The sequence below is a fragment of the Populus euphratica genome, unplaced genomic scaffold, assembly GCF_000495115.2.
Source record: "Populus euphratica unplaced genomic scaffold, PopEup_1.0 scaffold80.1, whole genome shotgun sequence".
Taxonomy (NCBI): Eukaryota; Viridiplantae; Streptophyta; class Magnoliopsida; order Malpighiales; family Salicaceae; genus Populus; species Populus euphratica.
Window position 1 is genome coordinate 241,724 of NW_011499960.1, and position 22,029 is coordinate 263,752.

Genomic DNA, 22,029 nt, shown 5'->3' on the forward strand with positions numbered 1-22,029 from the left:
TCTAGATCAAGATCATACTCTTACTTTCTCTCTTTGTAATGCTTAAGTTTTATTTTCATTAATATCAAGTTTATACCTTTCAATTTCTTTCCTTTACTTAGTTAACTTTTATCTTATTTATGTTTTTATCTTGTTTATTTATATTTTTATCTTTCATTATGTTTAGCTAAATTTATTATGTTAAGGTGAAAAGGTTAAAATAATGGTGTAAGAATAAGTATAGTGTAAACTTAATATGAACTTTAATGTTTGATACTAACATGCTTTGTATTTTTTATCTTCTTCACTCTTTAATATTTTGCTCATTAAATGACTAAAGCATGTTTTATACTAATATATCTAATAATATAAGATACCTTTAATTTATGGTAAATGTTCATTTTAAATGCAAGCCTATCACACAAATGAAAGTATTGATTGATGAGTTTAAGAACTGAAATTAAAAGGACAAATAGATGGCCAAACTTAGAAAAGAGATGTCGGTGCAGTCCAAACTGAAACACTATTCTGTAATTGGGTCATATCTGGAGCTGTAGATCTCGAATTTAGGTCTATTTTATATGGATGGAAAGGTGAGACATAGACCTACAACTTTTATGTAGAGTCTAAGATTTACAAATGTCATTTTCAAGTTCAAATTGTAGTAATAACAAAGAAGTCTGAATTTGTCCTTTAGCCAAAACACTATTTAGTATTTGACCCATATCTGGAGTTCTAGAAGTCCAAATAACCTCTATTTTTTTCTTAGAAAACTGAGACAATTTTCTATAATGTTCATGTTTCAAGTGGTTTCAATTCTGACGTTATCAATGACGTTTTGGGCAAACAATAAAAGATAAAATAGTTCCTAATTTTGACCAAGTCAAGAGTTGGCCATCCACTCATCAATTAGTCATCAAATCAGTAGTTCCTAATTTTGACCTATAAAATAAGATATTTGCCATATATTTAGGCATCTTGGTTTCCAGGTCAAGAGCATGCTCTTGCTTTCTCTCTTTGTATTTTTGTAATGCTTAAGTTTTGCTTTCATTAATATCTTGTTAAGTTTATGCCTTTCAATTCCTTTCCTTTACTTAATTAACTTTTATCTTATTTATGTTCTTATTTTGTTTATTTTTATTATTATTATGTTTAGCTAAGTTTATGATATCAAGGTGAAAAGTTACAATAATGGTCTAAGAATAAGTATAATGTAAACTTAATATGGACTTTAATGTTTGATACTAACATGTTTTGTATATGTTATCTTGTCTACTTTTTAATACTTTACTTGTTAAATGATTAATCTAGATTTATGTTGTATAACACTTAGTACAACAAATGCTTGACACTTTTATAGTCTATGTCATAACCCAATTCTAGGTCATTCCCTAATTTTTGACCCGTGTTTGGATAAAGTTTTAGAAAAATCTAAAAAACAGAAAAATAATGAAAATCTAAAAAAATATATTTTTAAATATATTTGTATTATTTTTAGCATTTTCAGCATCATCTCAAAAGAATTTAAATTTTCAAAGATATTTGGAACACACTCAACTTTTAACGTGTTATTTTTAAAATCATTGATTTTTCTCATTGAGTCGATGTTGATATTGCTCGTTTTTTTAAAAAATACAAAACAAATAAAAAAAGTCAAAATTTACAAAAGTTAAGGGACCAAATTTGAAATCCAAGCAATATTTTACCTATAAATAGCAGCCTTCAACACAAACAAAAGGGGGTAATTTTGACAAAAAAAGAGAGGAAAGAGGAGCCCTAAACTATCACTTTCAAGGCCAGCAGCCACCGCCCACCCGACTGAATTTTCTGATAGATCTCTCTGTCTTTCCCTTTGATTTTCTTCTTCCCTACAACAATCTGTCCCTTTCATCTAACCCATGCAACCCTCTTTCTCCACTACAACCACTCCCACTCCAACCTGCCTCTTCAAGGCCGCTCAACACCATTTCCTTCTCCCTCAACCAAACAGCCGCCCCTCTTCAGCTTTGGTTTTTCTCTACCCATGTTGTAGCCCTTTCTCTCTTTGACAGAACATTAAGCCAGCCATCACCCTTCTCAACCACGACCCCATCTCCACTGACCAAAGGATGGCAGAGTTGTTCCCATCTCCTCAGACCCATGGTCTCCTTCTTTAGCCAGCAGGTTTTTCCTTCCTCAGCCGTCGTGGACACCGACCCATAATAGTCTTTCTTCCCCTAGTGGTGGCAGTAGCAGCGTTGTCTTCCTCCTTCCTCACCTGGCCGACACCATAGATCTGCCAATATGAGTGAAAATCAGTAATGCTTGGACCACGGCAGCGACACCCACGACTCCGCCGCCACCCGAAGCAAAGGAGAAGAAGAAGAAACACATAACAAACCGGTCTGCAAAAGGAAGCGAATCCAAAATCATGAGGAAGAGAAGTAGAAGCCATATCTGACAAAAAAAAAGAAGAAAAATCGAAGCAGATTGAGAAATAAAGAACAGAACAACATATCCGAAAATGGATCTACACAGAAAGAAAAAATTAAAATCAATTACTGCTGTGCGTTGTTTCCTTTGTTGCAGGTGACAGCGACCTTCATTGTCGGCGCAGGAAGACAGAGAAGAGGAAGACAGCCCTGATCCATCGGTTCTGCCACCTTTCACGTGCACTATTCACACTACCCAGAAGGACTTCCTAACACTGTTATGGAATTTTTGGATTATTCTGTAATTTATAAAGTGTTTAATGTAATATTTGTTTAGTTTAATTTTTTATTTGTATTTTATAAATATAAAAAGAAAAAAAAAAGAAAAGAAAAATACAGGTGTGTGATTGTATTCGTCTTATGAATGTTTCTTTTTATTTATGATAAAATTAGAGAGAATGAAAAAGGATTTAATATTTTGATTAGATCACGGTATAGAAGTACAAACTTGTATGAAAGTTGTATTTCTAAAATCCGATGAAAAGACAAAAATTTTAAAACTTCTTTAACACATCACAGTCACGAAGCAACTTACCTTGGGTAGGGTGTGTTAGGGGTGCTAATACCTTTCCTAATCACAACCAGTCCCTTACCCGCAAATTTCTTACAAGACCAATACAATCGGGTTTCCTAGTAACCCTCAATTAAAACTAGGTGGTGACTCTCAACGAATCCAACAAGATCAAATCAAACATCATAGAGGGAAAAATTGCGGAGCTGGACGCTGCATGGATTTTTTGACGTGCGACAGTCCATACTGTATGGTATAACCGACACTTAAGCTATGAAAAAAAATTAATTTATCGTTAACATAAGTTATAATCTTGAATGCTTGATGAGATTTACAAATATTAGTATTAATCGAATAAGATGACTAATGTAGTCATGTTAGCAATTTATAATCTGATTGGAACCTTCTTTGTGTGTGGTTTTCAATTGAGTAATAAAAGTTTATACTGTACTTGTTTAATATATCATTAGTTGATCCTCTAACCTTGACATTTATTGTTATCATTGTTTAACCCTTAATTAATCTTTCATCTCAAAGTTCTCATCAACTTCTTCTTCTTTTTACTACTACTACTACTACTATTATTGTTATTATTATTATTACTATTGTTGTTGTATTATTGTTATTTATAATTTATACAATTAACCTCCCCATGATTCAACTCCGATCTTGCCGGGTTATTTATTACTTTGACACTTCTACACTTGGAAAAAGACATCAATTTTTTGGTCTTGTTATTGGCCCACCATGTTTAAGGACATGCATGCATTTTGTAAAACTTGTGAAAATTATCAAAACATTGATACTGTTAAAAAGTTTTACTTTATAATTCTCAACTTTATTTATTCCCTAGGGAGCTAAGATCAAAATGGAGTAGTCTCTTTATTGAGAAGCATGTGTATCCTTATAGGGCCTTTGATATTGAAAATCCAAAGAGTGGTAATGTTTTTAAGGTAAATGGAGATCTTATTAAAGCTTACTTTGATAATTTTTCTAGTGAAAATGAATCCATTGGTTTGAATGATCCTATAGATAAAGGTTAATTATTATTTTTTTCTCAAATTTATTGTGTTTTTTTTTTTATGATTCTTGGTTTGCTAGTCTCTCTTATCCCGGTTAAATGGCGAATAATGGTACTCCATGACTTTTAAGTTAGTTCTTTTAGTTTTCCATGATAACTGATATCTATGTATATATTTGTTCAATTTTCTTGTTTATTCTCTTCTCTTTACATCTCTTTTCCACTTCTCATCTTAAAAAATGGACACCACTCTTGAAAAATTAAAAAAATATTTTCCCGCTTTACCTCAAAATGCAATTACAAAAATTTACCGAGCTAGGTATGTAAGATTGAGGTTGTTAATGAACCATAAAATTCTTGAAGAAATTCACTGGTTAATTGAAGCAAATGTCTGATTATTAGATGAGCCTTTTAATTCTTTCATTTCATATGTGCTTGGAACAAGTAGAAACACTTTTGTAAAGAAAAATCATACAAAACGACTAAAAGTCTGCCATCAATGTACCAGATGGACTTGCAATGCACAATGTCATTCTTTAGGAATGGTATATATAAACCGCGAAGATAAATTATTATTCATTAAGGATGACCTAAGTAAGGGGTCTTTTGATAATCTTCTATTGACTCTTTAGACGCATCCTAATGGAGATGTGCTTTGTGTAATTCATGATTTATGGCCCCATCTTCATAAAGAACACGATCAATTTAGTCTTGAAAATCTGATTAAAAAAGACCTTGTTTGCTAGTTTTTAAGAAAACTGGATAAGAAGCTTATCCTCAACCCATAAAGGGCATTTAAGTCGTTCTTGGACGTAAAACCAAGAGAAGATATAAGCCACAATCACAACTACTTGTATATATACATGTTTTTTAATAAATAAATAAATAAAAAGAGAGAGAGAAAGTGTGTGAGACTCTAGCTGGCTTACATATAGGTGGTATGATTGCCTTTTTAATTTCTCATCTATAAAATCCTCTCTTCCTTCCTTTCATTTCTACTCAACCCATACATTCAATAAATATAAAAATGTATAGAAATGACAAGTTTCTCAGGTCATCACATAAGAAATATTTGTGTTTTCGGTAGATCTAGTCCTGGGAAAGAAAATGAGTTTTTTGAATTAGCAAATCATCTTGGTAAGGTGCTAGCTGAGAGAAAGATTTATTTAGTGTATGGGAGAGGCAGTCCTAGGTTAATGAGAGGTATGTTAATAACTGTATTTTTAGGAAGTAGTCAATTTTTTGGGGTCGTCTCCAAAGCTTTAGCATAAGGGGACATCATTGGAAAAATAATTGGAGAGGAACTACAAATCTCCACAATATCTGCTTGAATGAATGCAATGTTTGACCATGCTGATGCTTTTATTGCCTTACCAGGTGGTCTGGGCACATTGGGAGAGATCTTTCATATTTGCTTTTAGGCCTAACTACACATTCATCATAAACTGATAGGTCTGTTAAAATGTTAATGGTTATTATGATAGTTGTTATATTTTCTTAATTATGTTTGTCGCACGTGTGCGGCGTCGCGACGATCATCCACCATCCATGCTAACGATGGGATGTGGTGTATTTCTAGCAAGATATGAATGGGAGTCGCCACCTAGTATTCTGGTAACTAGGAACCCTAACTGGTCTTAAAGATCGGGTACAGAGATTGGTTGCGTAAAGGGAAGGTATTAACACCCCAAATATGCCCTATCTAAGGTAGGCTGTATTGTTTTGTCTGATAAAATATGAAATCATGTTGTGGTATCTAATTATATGTGTATCTAAGTTTTAAAAAAAGTCTTTTGTAAGGAGATCTTTATCTTATCTGGGAAAACCTAGTTGTTCTATGTCGTTAATAAAAACAAACACTTTTTAATATAATGAATACGTGTTACGTATAACCTCATAATCCCTAATACTAAACAAAACAAATTAATTTTTTTTTGTTGTTTTTGATATTTTGGTCAATGTTCTTTTGACTTTAATAAACTGGTTATTAAAGCCAAAATGTATACTAAAAAAATTGTTTTTGATGTAAGAAAATATAATATGATTTTTTTAGCTTTGAGACACTTGGTCGTATGCACAAAAACATTTTGTTTGTTTCTTTTCAAAAAAATTTTAAGTATTGATAAAAAAACCCGGGTATTTTTAAGACCAGATTTGTATTTTTTTTATGACATAAAATACAAACCAATACTAAGCAGAAAGGCATAAATAAAAAAAAAGAAATTAAAAATATAAAAAATTAATTACTTATTTTTAAAATGGGCCGGAATCGGCCTAGATCAGTGGTTGGGCCGAACCCGACCCAAAAGCAAATGGGCTGGTTACTGTACAGTGACCCGTGTACAGTAACCAACCCCTATTTTTTTTGCTGCAGAACGTGAATTAATTCACGTTCTGCATGCAAACATAGACGGTGGCTGAGCAAAAGGAGAAAAAAACGGGGCAGCTGGAGGTTACCTGGTATTGACGTCGAGGCGGTGCTGCTGGCAGTGGAGAGACAGTGGCCGGTGTTTTGCTGTGTTTTTCTTCTCTCTCTCTCTCTCTCCTCGGTTTTTTCACACTTTTCTGCTTCTTTTTCTCTTCCTTTTTTTTTTGCTCTCTCTTTTCTCTTCTCCTCTCTCTTGTGTTTTGTTTCCTTCTCTCCTTTTTTTTCTCCCTCTTTTTGTTTTTTTTTTCTTCCTCCTCTTCTCTCTTTCTTTTTCTACTGCCTCCCCTGCTTTTATAGGCAAAAACAAGGGAGGGACGTGGCTGGGGCGACCGCTGTGCTACCGCTCCTCCACTGTTCTTCCAGCACGTGGAAAGTGGGTTGTGTCGGCGTCTTTTTGAAGGTGAAATGTCAGCAAAAATATTGGTGAAAACAGAGGAGAAAAACACATTTTCTTCCCCTGTTTTGTGTGTCCAGGGGAAGAAGATGATGGTGCCATTCAAAACAACACCGTTTTGAGTTTTTTTGTTTTTTTTTTAAATAGTGCATGAAACGATGTTGTTTTTTTCCAAAATGTGTCGTTTCATTTAAAGGAGAATTGGAGCCAAAATATGTCAGATTCCAAATCTAGCCTTCAATTTACGCGTGTTTTATAATTTGGTCCTTGGTTTCAGATTTCTTCAATTAAGTCCCTAATTGGCCATAAAACTTCAATATTTATGCAATTAAGCCCCTGATTTGATCAAATAAACTTTCAAAAATTATATTTTGACCCCATAACTTTAATTTCTTCTTATATAAGCCCAAATTAACTCAAAAATCAAATTTTCTTGCAATCAAAACCTCCATAAATTCAATTAAGCTTTTCTCCAAATTTAATTGAATCCATAAACATCTTATTTGGGACTTTTCTTCCTAAAATTGAAGTTTCTTTGTCAACACGACTCTCATCAGTTAACAAAATACTGCCAAAATTTAATCTTTGTAATTGTAAACCTCCTCAACCAATTTGTGACCATTTTCTTAGCATTCTGACATCCTTTTTTTTATTGTTATTATTTTTTAATTAGTTATTATTATTATTTTATATATGTATATATTTTACACGGGGGCCCAAAAATGGGTTACAACAATGTTGTGGAACATGAATTTCTAACATTTTTTGCATGACAAATCATAATTTTTGCTGTTATTGCTAAACAATTGATTGACCAACTATAATATTTTATTCCTGTAATTGATTCCTCTATGAGTCGAACAAATTGGTCATCTAAGGAAAGCCATAAAAATCTTAGATTAGATTTGAGTCTTCATTTATGAATCTTTGTGTCCTATTCTTTTATTATTATGTTTTGTTGTTTTTTATATTTATTTTTTGTTATTTCAGGGGATGTATTCTATACTTTATCTTTCTACTTTAGAACATTGAGGACAATGTCTCATTTTAATTGGGGGGAAAGGGTGGTAGTTGAAAAAAAAATCTATTTCATAAAGTATATGCAAAATTGTTGTTACTAGGATGATAGAGTAAATGAGCTCTTTTGTCAAAATTACTCTTGAAACATATCTTAGTAACCATTCTTAACAACGTCTATTATAATACTTCTTGGAATGTTCAGATTTACAAACTCTCATATTATTATCATTTAATTCTGCTCATATATTCATTTAACATATATTCTTAAACCTTAATTTTCACACACATACTTTAACATATGATTATGGGTTGCCCATTGAATTATTACATTATTTATGTTTTTTTGTTAAAGGTAATAACTAAGGGAAAGGGATAGTATATAATTTGAAAAAAAAAGGCAAAAAAAAATAATGATAATAAAAACGTAGATAGGTTTAGTTTCATAGCCTTCTTAACCTAAGCAATTAAGCCCGAAGGGGTATTTTAACACCTCATACCTTAAAGTCAACTAACTTTTAAGCTATTAGCTCAATACTTGTTACATGGGTTGAGGAGAAAAGTTTAAAGGAATCAAACCTTACATTATCTATGTATTAGTATCTGCAATCTAAGTTGTAAAGCTCGAAGGGGTGTCTCAATACCTAATATCCTAAGACTAACTGGTCTGGGAGTCATTAGCCCAAAGCTCATTATATGTGTTAAAGATGCATTGTATTTTTAAGTTATATGTATATTAATAAAAAAAAAAGAAGAAGAAAAAGATAATAATCCCAATCCAAGGAAGTTAACATTAAATACTAGAACAAAAAAATTATTTTCTTTTAAGTAAAACTCCATAACTATGTGTTGATATATTGAGCATAAAAAAATGTTTATTAATATCTTGTTTAAGAGGTATTGAGTAGATAAATAAATTTAATGAAAGTTTGTATATTTGAATAGATTAATGGAAGTTGAATGATGAATACCTTACTTTGTGGAAGTTGTAAATTTTTTTTCTATTTTAATGCTTTGATTACTAGGGACTAGTAATAAGCTAATTGGGAGGTGTGATTAGTACTTAAAAGTGAATTTATATCAAGGTTTTATATCATTATTTTGCACTTAAAGTATTAATAACTCCTTAACTAAAAGATGTTTTATAATAACATATCTAATAATATAAGATACTTTAATTTGTGGTAAATATTTATCTTAAATGCAGGTCTATCATATAAATGAAAGAATTGATTGATGAGTTTAAGTACTGAAATTAAAAGGATAAAGAGATGGCTAAACTTAGAAAAGAGATGTTGGTGCAGTCCAAACGGGAACATTATTTGATAATTGGGTCTATCTGAAGCTGTAAATCTCGAATTTAAGTCTACTTTATACGGATGGAAAGGTAAGACATAGGTTATAACTTTTATGAGAGTCTAAGATTTAAAAAGATCGTTTTCAAGTTCAAATTATAGCAATAAAGATATTATGCATTAAGGTGCATGGATTCAATTAAGGTGCATGAATTCATTCAAATGCTTAATCAATAGATAACATGATCTTAAATTAGACCAAAATTTCCATCAATTAAAGAGTATTTTATTATGAATTGATATAAAAAATAATTATGTTTACTAGTGATTAAAAGTATAGTATATGACAACTCAAACAATTAGAGATATAATTGATAAATTAAAAAAATATTTAATATTTATATTTAATCTATTTATACAAAACAATAAGCCAACGAGAACAATATTAGCCTGTAAGAATCTTTTTAAGTTATTATTTTAGATGCTATGTATTATATGTTGGTATAGAATTATTGTCAAAAACTTTCGTAGTTTTATAGTCTTTGAAAAATATAGAAATAGATAAATAAAAATTTATTGTACATATTAAAAAATATATTTTTAATAAGATTAAAAATAAAAACATTATGAAGAAGTTTTAAAATATAAAATCTCAAAAAAATAATTATAATATAATTTTTTTTATTTTAAAAATTCTCAAATTAATTTTGCTCTATTTAAATTAATATATATATATATATATATTCAATTAATTTTTTTATATAATATATGTCTATATAATATATAATAATAAATATTTATTAATATTTACTCCCTTATTTAAATTGCTCCACCACTACTTATAGCTACAATCAAGATTGTGAATGTAAATTTATTGTGAACACAGTGGTTGTTCCATTCCTTTCTTTATTTTTATCTGGATGAATTCAGGGGTAATTCTAAAACACTCTTCTCGAGAAAATTATATTAAAAAAATCCCTAATTTTGTTTTTACCAATAAAACCTTGAAAAACTTTACAATTTTTTTTTTATCATAGATTTATAGTTCTAAAAGAGAGTTAAACATTTAAACTTTTTAAAATTAGATTTTTATTAATGGGAAAAGTGGCTACCTGTTCAAATTCTCTTCAAAATGAAAATCTCATCAAATTAAAGAGTGGCTTCCTTTTCTTTTTTAGTGGAAAAGGTTTAATTTCTAAAAATAAAAATAAAAAATACATAAATTCATCTTGAACAAATCAATACCCCTAAGGTTTTGCTAAAAGTCCTTGCATTTAAAAAAGATTAAAAAATAGAAAATATGATTCAATAAAAGCATAAACAAAACCATTATAGAGTTGAATTTACAAATCATATGCTTTTAAATATGAGTCCACATTAAAAGCGCAACCTCGATACAGAGATTTGTTAAAAATAATTTTTTTACAAATCGCCTAGATAGAAAAAAAAGTTTACTGAGTTGAATTTACCAATTATATGCTATTTTTTTATTCTCCTGATCATCACCTTTAGCAGTTACAGATTATCTACTGCTTGCTTTAAAATTTGGCATAAACGCAAAGAATCTCACACTGATAAAGAGTCTTGTGGATGCATATTCCTATCCTTTCCCCCACTGAGATCGAAATAAAATACAGACAGACATGGCATCCATATATATTAATTTAGCTTCAACTCAAGCTGAATTAATATATATTACTACAAGTTTCAACAGCTTCACCTAATTTCCTTTTACCTTAAGGAAATATGGGAACCCTTGATCCACACTTACATATATACACTACAACACATGATCTGTATCTTAAACCCTGCGAATTTCTTGAATCAACAAGCAAATATTAACCACGTACAAGCCAGGATATATGAAGGTTTTATTTGAAAAATTTTGTTGGAAAATCCTCCATCTTTCGGATTCAATCAGGAAAAGGTAACCTGCAAGACAATTTCGGAGTTGCATTCGGACTGCTGGTTAATTTCCTGAATACCAAGACACTATGTGACATTGATTTACACTCTACCATGCAAGAAAAATGAGTGTAACATGCGAGCCTACCCAAGTGTAAGAAAAGAACAAATGTTGTCGTAGTCCTGGCGACGATTTGCTGAGTTGCTGCTGATATTGGTCACCATAGAATCTGATGACTGGCCTTTTTCGAGCAAATGCCCTTGGCCCTTTGTTAAACTCATTAACTGCCAAATAAAATATGAACTCAAAGTGAGAGGGAGTAACAAGGAGGAGCTGAAAATTAATAATAGGTCTCATAGTCTCACTCTCTGCTTCAATCGCTGGTTCTCTTCTATTAGTTGGTGCTCCTGCAAATTAACAAAAAATAAGGAAAATTGAATCACAGAGAATACTGATCATGATAATCATTTGATTGTTCAAAACAACATGGTAACCATATCAGTTCATGCACATCGTATGGGGCTTCATGTACAGTAATTTTCACAAACTTTGCATGAATATTTTATTTTTTCTCATTGTTAAAAGTAGTGAAGTGACCTTGGACTTGAGGGCATCGACCTCCCTTAGAATTTTTTCTCCCTGAAACACATTGAAGTTGAAACATGTGTGTGAGGTATTGAACAAAGTCTTCAGCGTATAAATACAACACAGAACTATCTACAAGAATTAAGACAAGACAAGAGTATTGCATGAATCACCTTTGTTTCCATGACACGACACAAGCTCCCTTCAATTAATTTTTCTAATTTTTCTAATTCTTCCATGTTCAATCCCTGCAGGTCTTCTCCCCTTGCTCGCCTGTCATCAGTGGATCATCATATGTAACAGCATTGCAAATTGAAATGTGATCTATTGTGGCAACAAGTTATTGATCCTGAGATTTTACCTCAGTTCACGGGTTTTATCTGCTATGTCCTTGTTCAACATGGCAAGCACAGCACTGTCAAGCTAAAAGGACAGAAACGAATATTGCCTTTATTAATACACGACCATGGTATCTTATGGAATTTATAAATTGAGATTCTTGAACCTAATTCAAAGTTTTTGAAACAAGCTTTTGAGTGAAAGAAGAGGAAAAACAATGTTACGAAAAGGTAGCCATGCACTTATTAGATAATTTGACTCACCAATCCAATATTAATCAGCAAGAGCAAAAAAGGAATATATATATATATATATGAACAACCTTGTTGTGGTTTCGAATTCAATATAACTTGATATGCTACAGTATAAAAATTAATTACCTGAAGCTCAACCGATGGTTGACTAAATGTGTCAAGGTTTTTGGGATGCAGATTACGCCTTTCTATCACTTGCCCAATGCTTCAAGAACAGAAGGTAGAGCAAATCATTTCTTGAATTTTCATGTCCAGAATTGGCAAAAACTAGCTAAAAACAGTGCCAATGGTGGGATGTTTCAAGGATCAATTGTAATTGCTAGCAGCTATGATTCTTCCCAAAAGGATTCACCAAGATGTAAAGAAACAATCAACCTGAGAGGAAGGGTAGAAAATTTGCTGCTACTATGGAACAGTAATCCTCTAGAAAAAAATGCTGCTACTATTACTACAACAAACCACAAAACCTAAAAAAGATGGGCCTACCCAGAAATTTGGCAAAACCTGACGAGCAAAACAAGATCCAAACAGAAAATGAAGAAGATTAGACAGATTTTCAACAGCAACAGTCATTGCATGAAAGCCACAATAAAACCAGAATTGCACCAGCAGAAATTAATAGGGACACAGTGCTAAGATTCGCCATTGAAGTTTTGATTAAAAAAAAAAAAACAAGGCAGGAGAGGTAACTGAAAACAAGAACAAACAGCAGCTATGCAAAGACACGGATGAAGATTACAGGAGCCAGAAAGCAGAAGAATCTGAGAAAGCAGACCTAACAACAGCAAAAAGGAGACAGAAAAGGCAGAAACCAAGTAGCAGCAAGAACTAGCCATAAAATGTCAGGAGAAGGAAGTAGAATCCATGATCTCTAGACATTCACACACCAAAGCACCCTAATTTTGACAAGACTAAATAACAAAAAAGAGGAGGGAACTGATATTTTCAACCTCCTAAACAATATCATGGTATCAAAAACCATTTTTAAACTTAATTTCGAATTTTTAGTTTTTGAAGTTAAGATTTACAAATCTTAAAACAACCAAATTATATGATGATTGAGTTTAAAATTACTATAAATAAACTTGAATTGATAAAACCTTTTGTTTGATAGAGAATAGTGGCTAAAACCTTTACAAGCAGCCTCCAATCACAATTCTTGTAACCAAAACATAAAAATATAAGAGATGCTTGTTTGAATTCATCTTTAATTAATCTTTTAAAAGGACTAGAAATGTTTCCCAGGTACCAAATATTCAATAAACCCTAATTGCAAATAGAACACCAATACAAACCCTATATGTCATATTGGTCACTAGAGAACTATCCTTACATTACAAAGATTTATTACCCTATCAAAAGCTCAAATAATGTTAAACTAATCTAGACCTGTTTAAATGAAGAAATGTATAATATCAAAAGCTAGATCAATATAAAGTAACAGCAGGAAGATCAAAGAAGATATTGTATCAACTACGCTATTGAAACACTTCTCATGCATGGAGGATAAATTATGCGGTTTTCTATGATCTTAAGTACCTTAAATCTTAAACAATTTGGAACAGTAGAATAACACGAGGATCTAATCACAAAAGAATCTAAATAACAAAAGCTAGAAAAATCCAAAAATTATTGCATTAGGCAAGAAATCATTTGTTTCATCCCAAAGCAAATTATGTAATAGTATATCCGAATATCCAAGAAGATAATCCTATATTTAGCGATTGTGTATCTGGTAGCTTCGTGAAGCATCTTTTCAAGTGCAAGTAATTCTAATTTATGTAATTGGAGATGAATACTTTCATTATGTAGCCCAAGACTCCATAGACCTCTTGATGAACCAATAAAACAAAAGAATATTCTATTTTATTACAAACTGGTGTTCTTGTGAAACTGGTGCCTAAAAAGATTAAATCCACTTTCTTCTTAGAGACTATACCTCTTTTATATTAAACTAGAATATTCATGAGAAATCACATATCTTTGTATCACAATTGACAATATGTGCGTAGGAGTGGAGATGGAGCTCGGTAGGATAATGACATCTCAAAGTTCAAAGAACAATCCTTTAACTTTTATAGGAGTATTATAAAAATTCATTAGTTTTATATGCAATTGCCTCTAAAAGATAAAAACATTACATTTTAACACTTAAATGTTCTATCAAAATCCTACTTGATTTTTTTTTTTTTTAACTTCTAACGAGTTCGGAACTGAAGCAGGTGGCTTTGTGAAACATGTTCAAGTGTTGATAATTCTCATTTATTTAGTTATTAATATGTAATTGGAGATGATCACTCTTACCATATAACCTAAGACTCAACGAATCTCCTGTTGAACAAAGAAAAAAGATAACCCTACTTTATTACAACATTCTAACAGTAACAAAATTTACATTTCTTAGCACTTCTACAAAATCTTTATCATTCTTCTTATTTGATGGTTAGAACATTGGTGTTCTTGTGCCAACTTGTGCCTACCAAGATTGAATCCACTTTCCTTGAAAATCTGAACCTTTTTTATACTAAACTGGAAGATTCATGAAAAATCTCATTTTTACATCCTTAATAGACAATGTGAGTGTAGGATTAGAGATGGGGTGTGGTAGGATTACAACATCTCAAAGTTCAAAGAAATCCTTCAACTTCTAAGGGTTTTTTTTTATAAGAATTAATGATTTTTATACACACTTACCACTAAAAGATAAAAACATTATGGTTCAACCCTTAAATATCTAATCCTTGAATCCATCCTTAAAGATACAAACTTTCATTACATATGCTTATTATTGTCCCTCTTTAATCAAGAAAAATTTCTTATATAGAATAGTTTTAAATCAAAAAATTACTTTATTAGGTAAGAGCAAAATTTCAAATCATAATTTCCTATATAGGAGAGTTTTGAATTTGATTTTTTTAGAAAAAAGGTATTTTTTTAGTCGCACAAACCTCTAATTTGTCTTCTTGTTGTTTTGGTCTGTGAGCATATTATGAACCCTAAAAACTTTCTAATAATAAGAAATTTAGAGTTAGATATCACATATATGAGAAAAAACAATGAAAGAAAAAACCTTTCAAAACATTATACATTAAAATATTATCTTGTTTCACAATAGAAGATGAAGATTGCAAATGTAAGTAGGCTAGTTCCTAAATATAATTACTTATTCAAATATCTCTTCTTTAGATCAACCTTTTGAAGCCATATATTTATTCATTGATTTAAACATTTTTTATATTGATTTTCAATTTTTATTTAATTAAAAAGTATCCATCTTTTAACTAGTTTACTCCCTTTTTTTATGGACACCCAATTTCATCAAATAATAATATATTGGATTGTTGAATATATAAAAGACCCTTGGTATGTAAAAAGAGATTGCTCAAAGATCAGTTTTTTTGTTGAATTTGTTTAATTTCTCATACAATAGATCATACAAATCTGACCTTTTGAAGGGAGAAATGAAAGAGAAAACAAAAAGAAGGCTACAAATTCTTATATTTTCTTAATTTTTAAAACATATTTTTTTAAAAAAAAAAAGAAAACTCCACTTAATCTTTTTTTTTTTCTTCTTAAATTCATAATAATCCCTTGAAAGATTTAGAAGTTTAAAATTTCCCATTAACTATAAACTAAAAGGAGGAGGAGGTTTCTTATACCCCTCCTCACAAAGCACTATTCATTGGAATAATGTTGTGTTTTTCTTCTTCTTTTTTTTATATATTTTTCATTCAATTTTTTTTATCTTATCATTTAATATTAGATCTATTTTTTACTGATATATCACACTTTCATTACATATATTGTGGTTTGGCGGATTAACCTCGTTGTACTCAGGGTTTTTTAATAATTAATTTTTTTTTCAATTTTATCTTTTAATATTAGGTTGGTTGAGAATTAGACTTCATGATTTATTTTATTTATTTTCTATTATATTATTTAGACCTCATGAACAAGAATAATGCTTAACAGGTTAACTCATTTTAACTCGAGTTGTTTTTTGTGGTCTTTTTTAATTGATTTTTTTTTTCATTTCATCATTCAATATTAGATTAATTACAAATTGAACTTCCTATTTTGATTTGATTTCTATAAAGATATTTTGATCTCACAATCAAGGTTGCAAGTTTTGGTATATTTTACATTAGTTAAATTAAGTCATTTTTGTATTATCTTTTTAAGAGATTATCTTGGTTTCATGACTCGGGTCATAGGTCCTACAATATTAGATTTGTTTTTTATTGGATTATCCTCATCTCATAACTCAGGTTATAGGTTTGGTTAGTTAATCCAATTGACTTAGTTTCATTTTCTTTTTTGAATTGATTTTTTCTCTAATTGTATCATTTACTATTGTGTTTAATTGGGAATTACGCTTCATGATTTGTTTTATTTTGCTTTTTTTGCCATAAAGAAAAACATTAGCAACATCTAAACACTTTTTTTTTTTACATTTAAAAACAATTTGACTTGACCCACACTGTAGCGCAGGTCAATAATCTAGTGTTATTTCTAAACACTCTTCCTACTATTTGTTTTAAACTTCTCTTCTAGTTCATATCATATTTATTGCCTAATAGTTTTTTTGGTGTTATGGCTTAAGACAATCGATGAAAAATACCAATAAACATGAATGGACTTGTTTAGAGGTTTAGAAGGCATCCTTATTTATTCTAATACATAAACTCTTGTTAGTTTAGGCAATAATATCTTTTTATATTTTTTTGCACATACAAGTTTTTTTTCTTGCTAGTTTGTCATTAATATTAAATCCTCAACTATTTTAAAAAACATCTTAGTTAAGCCAACTTTTTCTTTAATGAAATACAATCCTTTTACTAGAAACATAAAAATGATTTTGGATACAAGTAAAAAGTCACTTTTCATATACAACTTTATTTTGAATGTTATACATGTTTCATGTATAATCTCACCACAAGCACTTAGATTGCATTCATTTGTGAAAAAGATTCTAGTTGCTAAAAAAGAAATTTTAAGGAATAGAATACAAAAGGAAATGCATTGTTTATTAACTGGGAATGAAAATTAATTTTTTAGAAAAGTGTTTTATAATTCTCTACTTTTTTTAGAAAAATAGAAAACATCAAAATAATTATTTTTTAAATTCTCTATTAAAAAATAACAACTTGTTTTATTCGTCTAATGTTTTATGATCATTCCTTCTAATATTTTCAATTTAATCCAAATAAAGTATTTATTTTCTATTTCAAAAAATGTATACACAATAAACATGTTATTTTAATTTTTTTACAAAAAAAATATTTTCTAAAAATAAACTTTTCTCCCTTGGGATCTTTTTGACATAGCAAATAGTTTCAATCAAAATTAGTAATAGTAAAGCCCAAGATTTTCCCTTCTCTTAAATAATATCTCAATGAAAATCCTTACACTAGAAGATTAATTTTCTATAAACATGTAAAGTTTGTTTAGATCTTCAAACCAAATTCATCATTAATATTACCACATCTATATGAAAGTGTCAAGCATCTATATGAATGTGTTTATCATGAAGGATGCATTATCAATCACCTTTATAGTATAAGCAAATGTTGAGCAAAACACTTTTTTATTCTGCAGGTACGTCAAAATACTGTACGCAGAACATATAAAGAAACAAGATGCTCTGAAAGTACGTGGTTTTTTCTTCATCAGGGCTATGGTTGTATACTTGTTTTACCTTCCCTCTCAGTGTTGTTAATGAGCCTATGTGATGAATGATTCATTTTCGACTCTATATATTACTCCTCTAGGGTTTATGACGGCCATAGTTGATATTACTCTGTGATTTCAAGAGATGAAACGATATGTAAAAATAGTAAAAGAAAACACATTAATTTTAATACATGATTATCAATTAGCAAATAGGACTTAATTTAATTGGATGGATTATAGAGTGGTGAGCAGTCTTGTTATTATTACCCAGTGCTAGATAACTTCCCTTTTAGGTTAAAGTTTTTTCTTTTATTACGAAAACTCGAGCCTGAGACTTCTTGAGGCAGGAGGAACATGGGTGCATTTGAGCTACCAATTGAGGTTGAAACTCAATATTTTTTTTGTGAAGAAGATAGAACTCTAGCACCAGTACAGTTGAAATTAAACATTGCAAGAAAAGAAGAAACCTATATATGTAAAAAAAACTATTTGTCATGAGCTAGTACATGTGAGGCAACTATAGCATATAGTACAAATTAGGCGAAAATGGCGAAGAGAGTTTCTTTACATGAACACTATGATACAAGTCACTTCAACTTAAGAGCTCATACATCATTTCTGTAACAAATGGTCTGTACAAAGAATAGATACAGGTTGCACTATTAGCTAGGGGTATTGAGGTTTCATATTTTGCCCTTGAGTTTTCTAGGATATGAATGTCTTGCGTTGTGTGGTTGTCTATCCCTATATTTTATGAGCACATCCTTAGACTAGGTAGTATTTCTGGGGGTATTGAGGATAGCAAATCCAACTTAATTAAAGTAGTGGCTTTGATCTCTAATGGCGGAAGTGCAAGTTTTCTGGTTCAAAATAGACATTATAAGCGTACAAGAAGGGTTAAGAGTCTGTCTGTTTTTGTGGCGGTTGTTTGTTTTTGAGGCAATACAGTACAGATGTTGTGGACCGCAACAAAAAGCTCAAATTGATACTTTACTGTATGTCACCATGCGGTGCGCTACAGAAACAAACATAGCCTAGAACACAAGCAATTCAAGTGGATGTTTCATGTCCTTGAAAAAGGGTTTGAAATAGCACTAAGTGGCAGCAATAACATCAAAACCTTCATATGCTCCTCTCCTCGAAAAAATATTATTTTGCTCGCAGATACCAAAAGATTCTATTGCACATCTATTTCAGCCATTCTCTTCTTTTTTCAACTTTGTTTGGTTCAAAAGAAACCGTTGTTAATGCATCCTAGGTTGATCATTGAGCTCACAAATGACATAATATATATGGTATATCATAAAGTAGAAAATAATAAGAAAGAGAAAGGGAGCAGAACCTTGAGTTTGAGTACTCAAAAAACTTTCCAGTTGCAGAAAACACCATGAGAGCAATCTCAGCATCACATAGAATTGAGAGCTCGAAAGCTTTCTTGAAGAGCCCTCTTCTCCTCTTTGAGAAACTGACTTGCCTTGCAGTTGTGTTGTCAATCTTCTTGATCTGGATTTTCTTGCGAGTCATCTTCCCCAAGAAACAAATTCAGCTCACCCTTCATGCAAAATCAACCAAGATAATTAATCACATACTACTAAAAATAAAATTTCTAAGAGAAAGAGATTGAGAGGCTGCGCACCAAAACCATAGACCTAATGGTATATATCATTAATGGAGGGCCTTATCAACGTTTACAGAGAAAAAAATCAAAGACCCTTGACATAAAATGAGAAAAAGCATGCATCATACAACCTCAAAAAGTATATTTACAAGAAAATCAATTTTTTATACTTACATCCACGCAAACGTATTATATTTTTAAAAATAAAATATACACAGGATTTTTTACAAACAAGAAAAAGAAGATAGAATGTTGAATTTGAAAAAAGAAAAAGAAAAAAGGAAAATCTAGCCACTACCTTTACCTTAAAACGTACATCAATTGAATCGTTGGAGTCACATTAATGGATAATACTGCTGGATCATGATAGCAAGAAATCATGAACGGATCTTTAGTTACAGGACATTATCAAGCCACTATCAACCACAAAAGAAAGGGGAAAAAAGTACAATCACAACACAGCCAAATTTACTAAGAGGATTTACATGTATATGGAAGATTAACAGAAGAAAATCAACTCGCTTTAATAAAAGCGAAGGGAAAATTTAGTAAAAGAAACTGAAGAAAAAATTATTGGTTCAGCACCGAGCATTTCTGAAAATAGAAATGTAAAGAAGCTCACTCAGTGATAAAACAAGGGAAAAAAACGAAGAAGAAGAAGAAGAGAAAAGTTTAGCCAGATTAAGCCAAGAATCTTGAACAATCTAAAACAACCCTAGATGGTAATGCCAAGAACTCAAGCTGACACCGAAGTTTGTAAGAAATGAGTGAGCTTGCAAGGATTGGTAAGAAATCTTCGGTTTCAGCTCTTCTTACCTATTTCTATGTTGTGTCTTTCTTTTGGTGCTGCTGACACTTCACAGAAAACCAAAGTCAAGTCCACCAGCGATGTTTAGAGATAGAAAAGGAAAGGGAGGTTAACAGATAGATCTTAACCTTGGTTGCAGGAAAAAGAAAGATTCCTTTTATGGCCAAGCAAGAAGTCACACCGCTCAATTCTCTCCAATTGGTTAAGCAGAAAGAAGGCTCAAAAGGAGAATGTAAGGATATATAAAACTATATCTTTCTTATTCTTTTTTTGGATTTTTTAGCTATTTCCATTTGAATAAAGCAATAATAAAGTGAAAATATTTAAACGGGACTTACTTTTATTTATTTATTTATTTATTATGGTGAGATTTGCTTTCCGTACAGATATAGCATGCTGCTTTGCTGGTTAGATTTAACACTAACACCGCCACTGTTCCCTCGTACTAATAGAGTCTCTTCAGCCTCTCTCTCGAGATAGGTTGTACAAGGTAATAGCGACCAGATAGCTTACAGCAGTGGAGCACGTCAGCTCATCTTTTAGGTAGCAAGAACAAAGCTCCACACACACACACACACACACACACACCTTAAATAATATGTATACCATTCTAGGAATACATACTGAAAGTGAATAAAAAACCAAGTGATACGGAATTAAAAAAAAAACTTGAAATTATTTTCGTAGATGGTAATTAAGGTCAGGGATTTGTTAAGAAAATATATTCTAGATGGTAATTAAGAAGGTTGGCAGCCTAGATTAGTATCTTAATTCAAATTTAAGGGATTGCTAAGAAAATATATTTTCTATGATACGTACTAGACTTGGTAAGAAAATTCAATAATATAAACTATTGTTATATATATATATGCGTGCCCGTGTGTTATTATTAGAAAATTTTTATAATTATTGGATATTTGAGAGTTATGAATAAAAAAAAGTGAAAAATCATATATTTGTCTCTTTTATTATTCTTTTTTTCATATGTATCTCTTATAGATTGGAGAAAACCCGTGTGTTATTATAAGGAAACTTTTATGATGTTGAATGATAATTATTGGATATTTAAGAGTTATGGATTAAAAAAAAGCTAAAAATCATATATGATCCAATTAAAAATTATAAAAATTCCTTTTTATTTTTTTCTTCTTTTTTCGTGCTACAAATTTTTTTTTGTGATTGCTATAGTCAACTACCTTTAATAGATTTAAAAATATTGATTTTTAAAAAAAATTTCAAGTTTCTATTTCTTATAAAGGAAAAACATGTTATATTTATTGACCTTTGAAAAGTTAAAATGGCTGATAAACAAGCTAGGATGACGGGAGTTTGGTATTTTTTTTTTTTTGCCCTCAAACTTTTTTATTCGTAATTTTATTCTTTTGGATTAAAAATGTATAGATTTTCTTTTAATTTTTATTTTATCACAGCAAAAAAATGTCAATGAATTTTACAAAATAAAACTTTATTTGTGGGAAAAATAAAAAATTAAAGAAAAAAATCAAAATTAATAAAAAAAATAAAACGTATATCTTTTTGATAGTCTTGCAAAAGTTAAATATGGTTTATATAAATTTTTTCAATATTGTATGGTATTGTAAAGTTTCATAATATTACAATCTTAACCTTCTTTTGTTTTTATTTTAATTCCTTGATGTAGAAAGATGAGAGAGAAAATTGGTGAAAATATTAAGGAAAGAAAAGGTATTTAATGATAATATTTTAGTCAA

The 22,029-nt window shown here is 30.5% G+C and overlaps 1 protein-coding gene and 1 long non-coding RNA gene across 2 annotated transcripts; one reads left to right on the plus strand and one right to left on the minus strand.

Moving 5' to 3' along the window:
• The first annotated feature begins 1,731 nt into the window (after nucleotides 1–1,731).
• LOC105138622 (uncharacterized) lies at nucleotides 1,732–13,350 on the plus strand. Its single transcript, XR_844820.1, has 3 exons — nucleotides 1,732–2,163; nucleotides 5,210–5,212; nucleotides 13,341–13,350. It is a non-coding gene; the product is annotated as an uncharacterized LOC105138622 (long non-coding RNA).
• Nucleotides 10,783–20,655, minus strand: LOC105138621 (MADS-box protein JOINTLESS-like). Its single transcript, XM_011044759.1, has 9 exons — nucleotides 20,308–20,655; nucleotides 19,216–19,425; nucleotides 12,327–12,405; nucleotides 11,969–12,030; nucleotides 11,781–11,880; nucleotides 11,620–11,661; nucleotides 11,388–11,429; nucleotides 11,170–11,306; nucleotides 10,783–11,048 (listed from the first exon to the last, which is right to left on the minus strand). Exons 2-9 carry the CDS (start codon nucleotides 19,395–19,397, stop codon nucleotides 11,030–11,032), a joined length of 663 nt encoding a protein of 220 aa, XP_011043061.1. The 5' UTR covers nucleotides 19,398–19,425; nucleotides 20,308–20,655; the 3' UTR covers nucleotides 10,783–11,029.
• Nucleotides 20,656–22,029: the final 1,374 nt, after the last annotated feature.

Bases quoted from the DNA above. Each gene is read 5' to 3' on its own strand.
- LOC105138621 (XM_011044759.1), bottom strand. From the start codon at position 19,397: ATGACTCGCAAGAAAATCCAGATCAAGAAGATTGACAACACAACTGCA. The intron at 12,406-19,215 runs GTTCTGCTCCCT...CTGTTCTTGAAG, and splicing joins TTTGAGTACTCAAACTCAAG to CATTGGGCAAGTGATAGAAA. The intron at 11,881-11,968 runs GTAAAATCTCAG...CACTGATGACAG, and splicing joins GATAAAACCCGTGAACTGAG to GCGAGCAAGGGGAGAAGACC.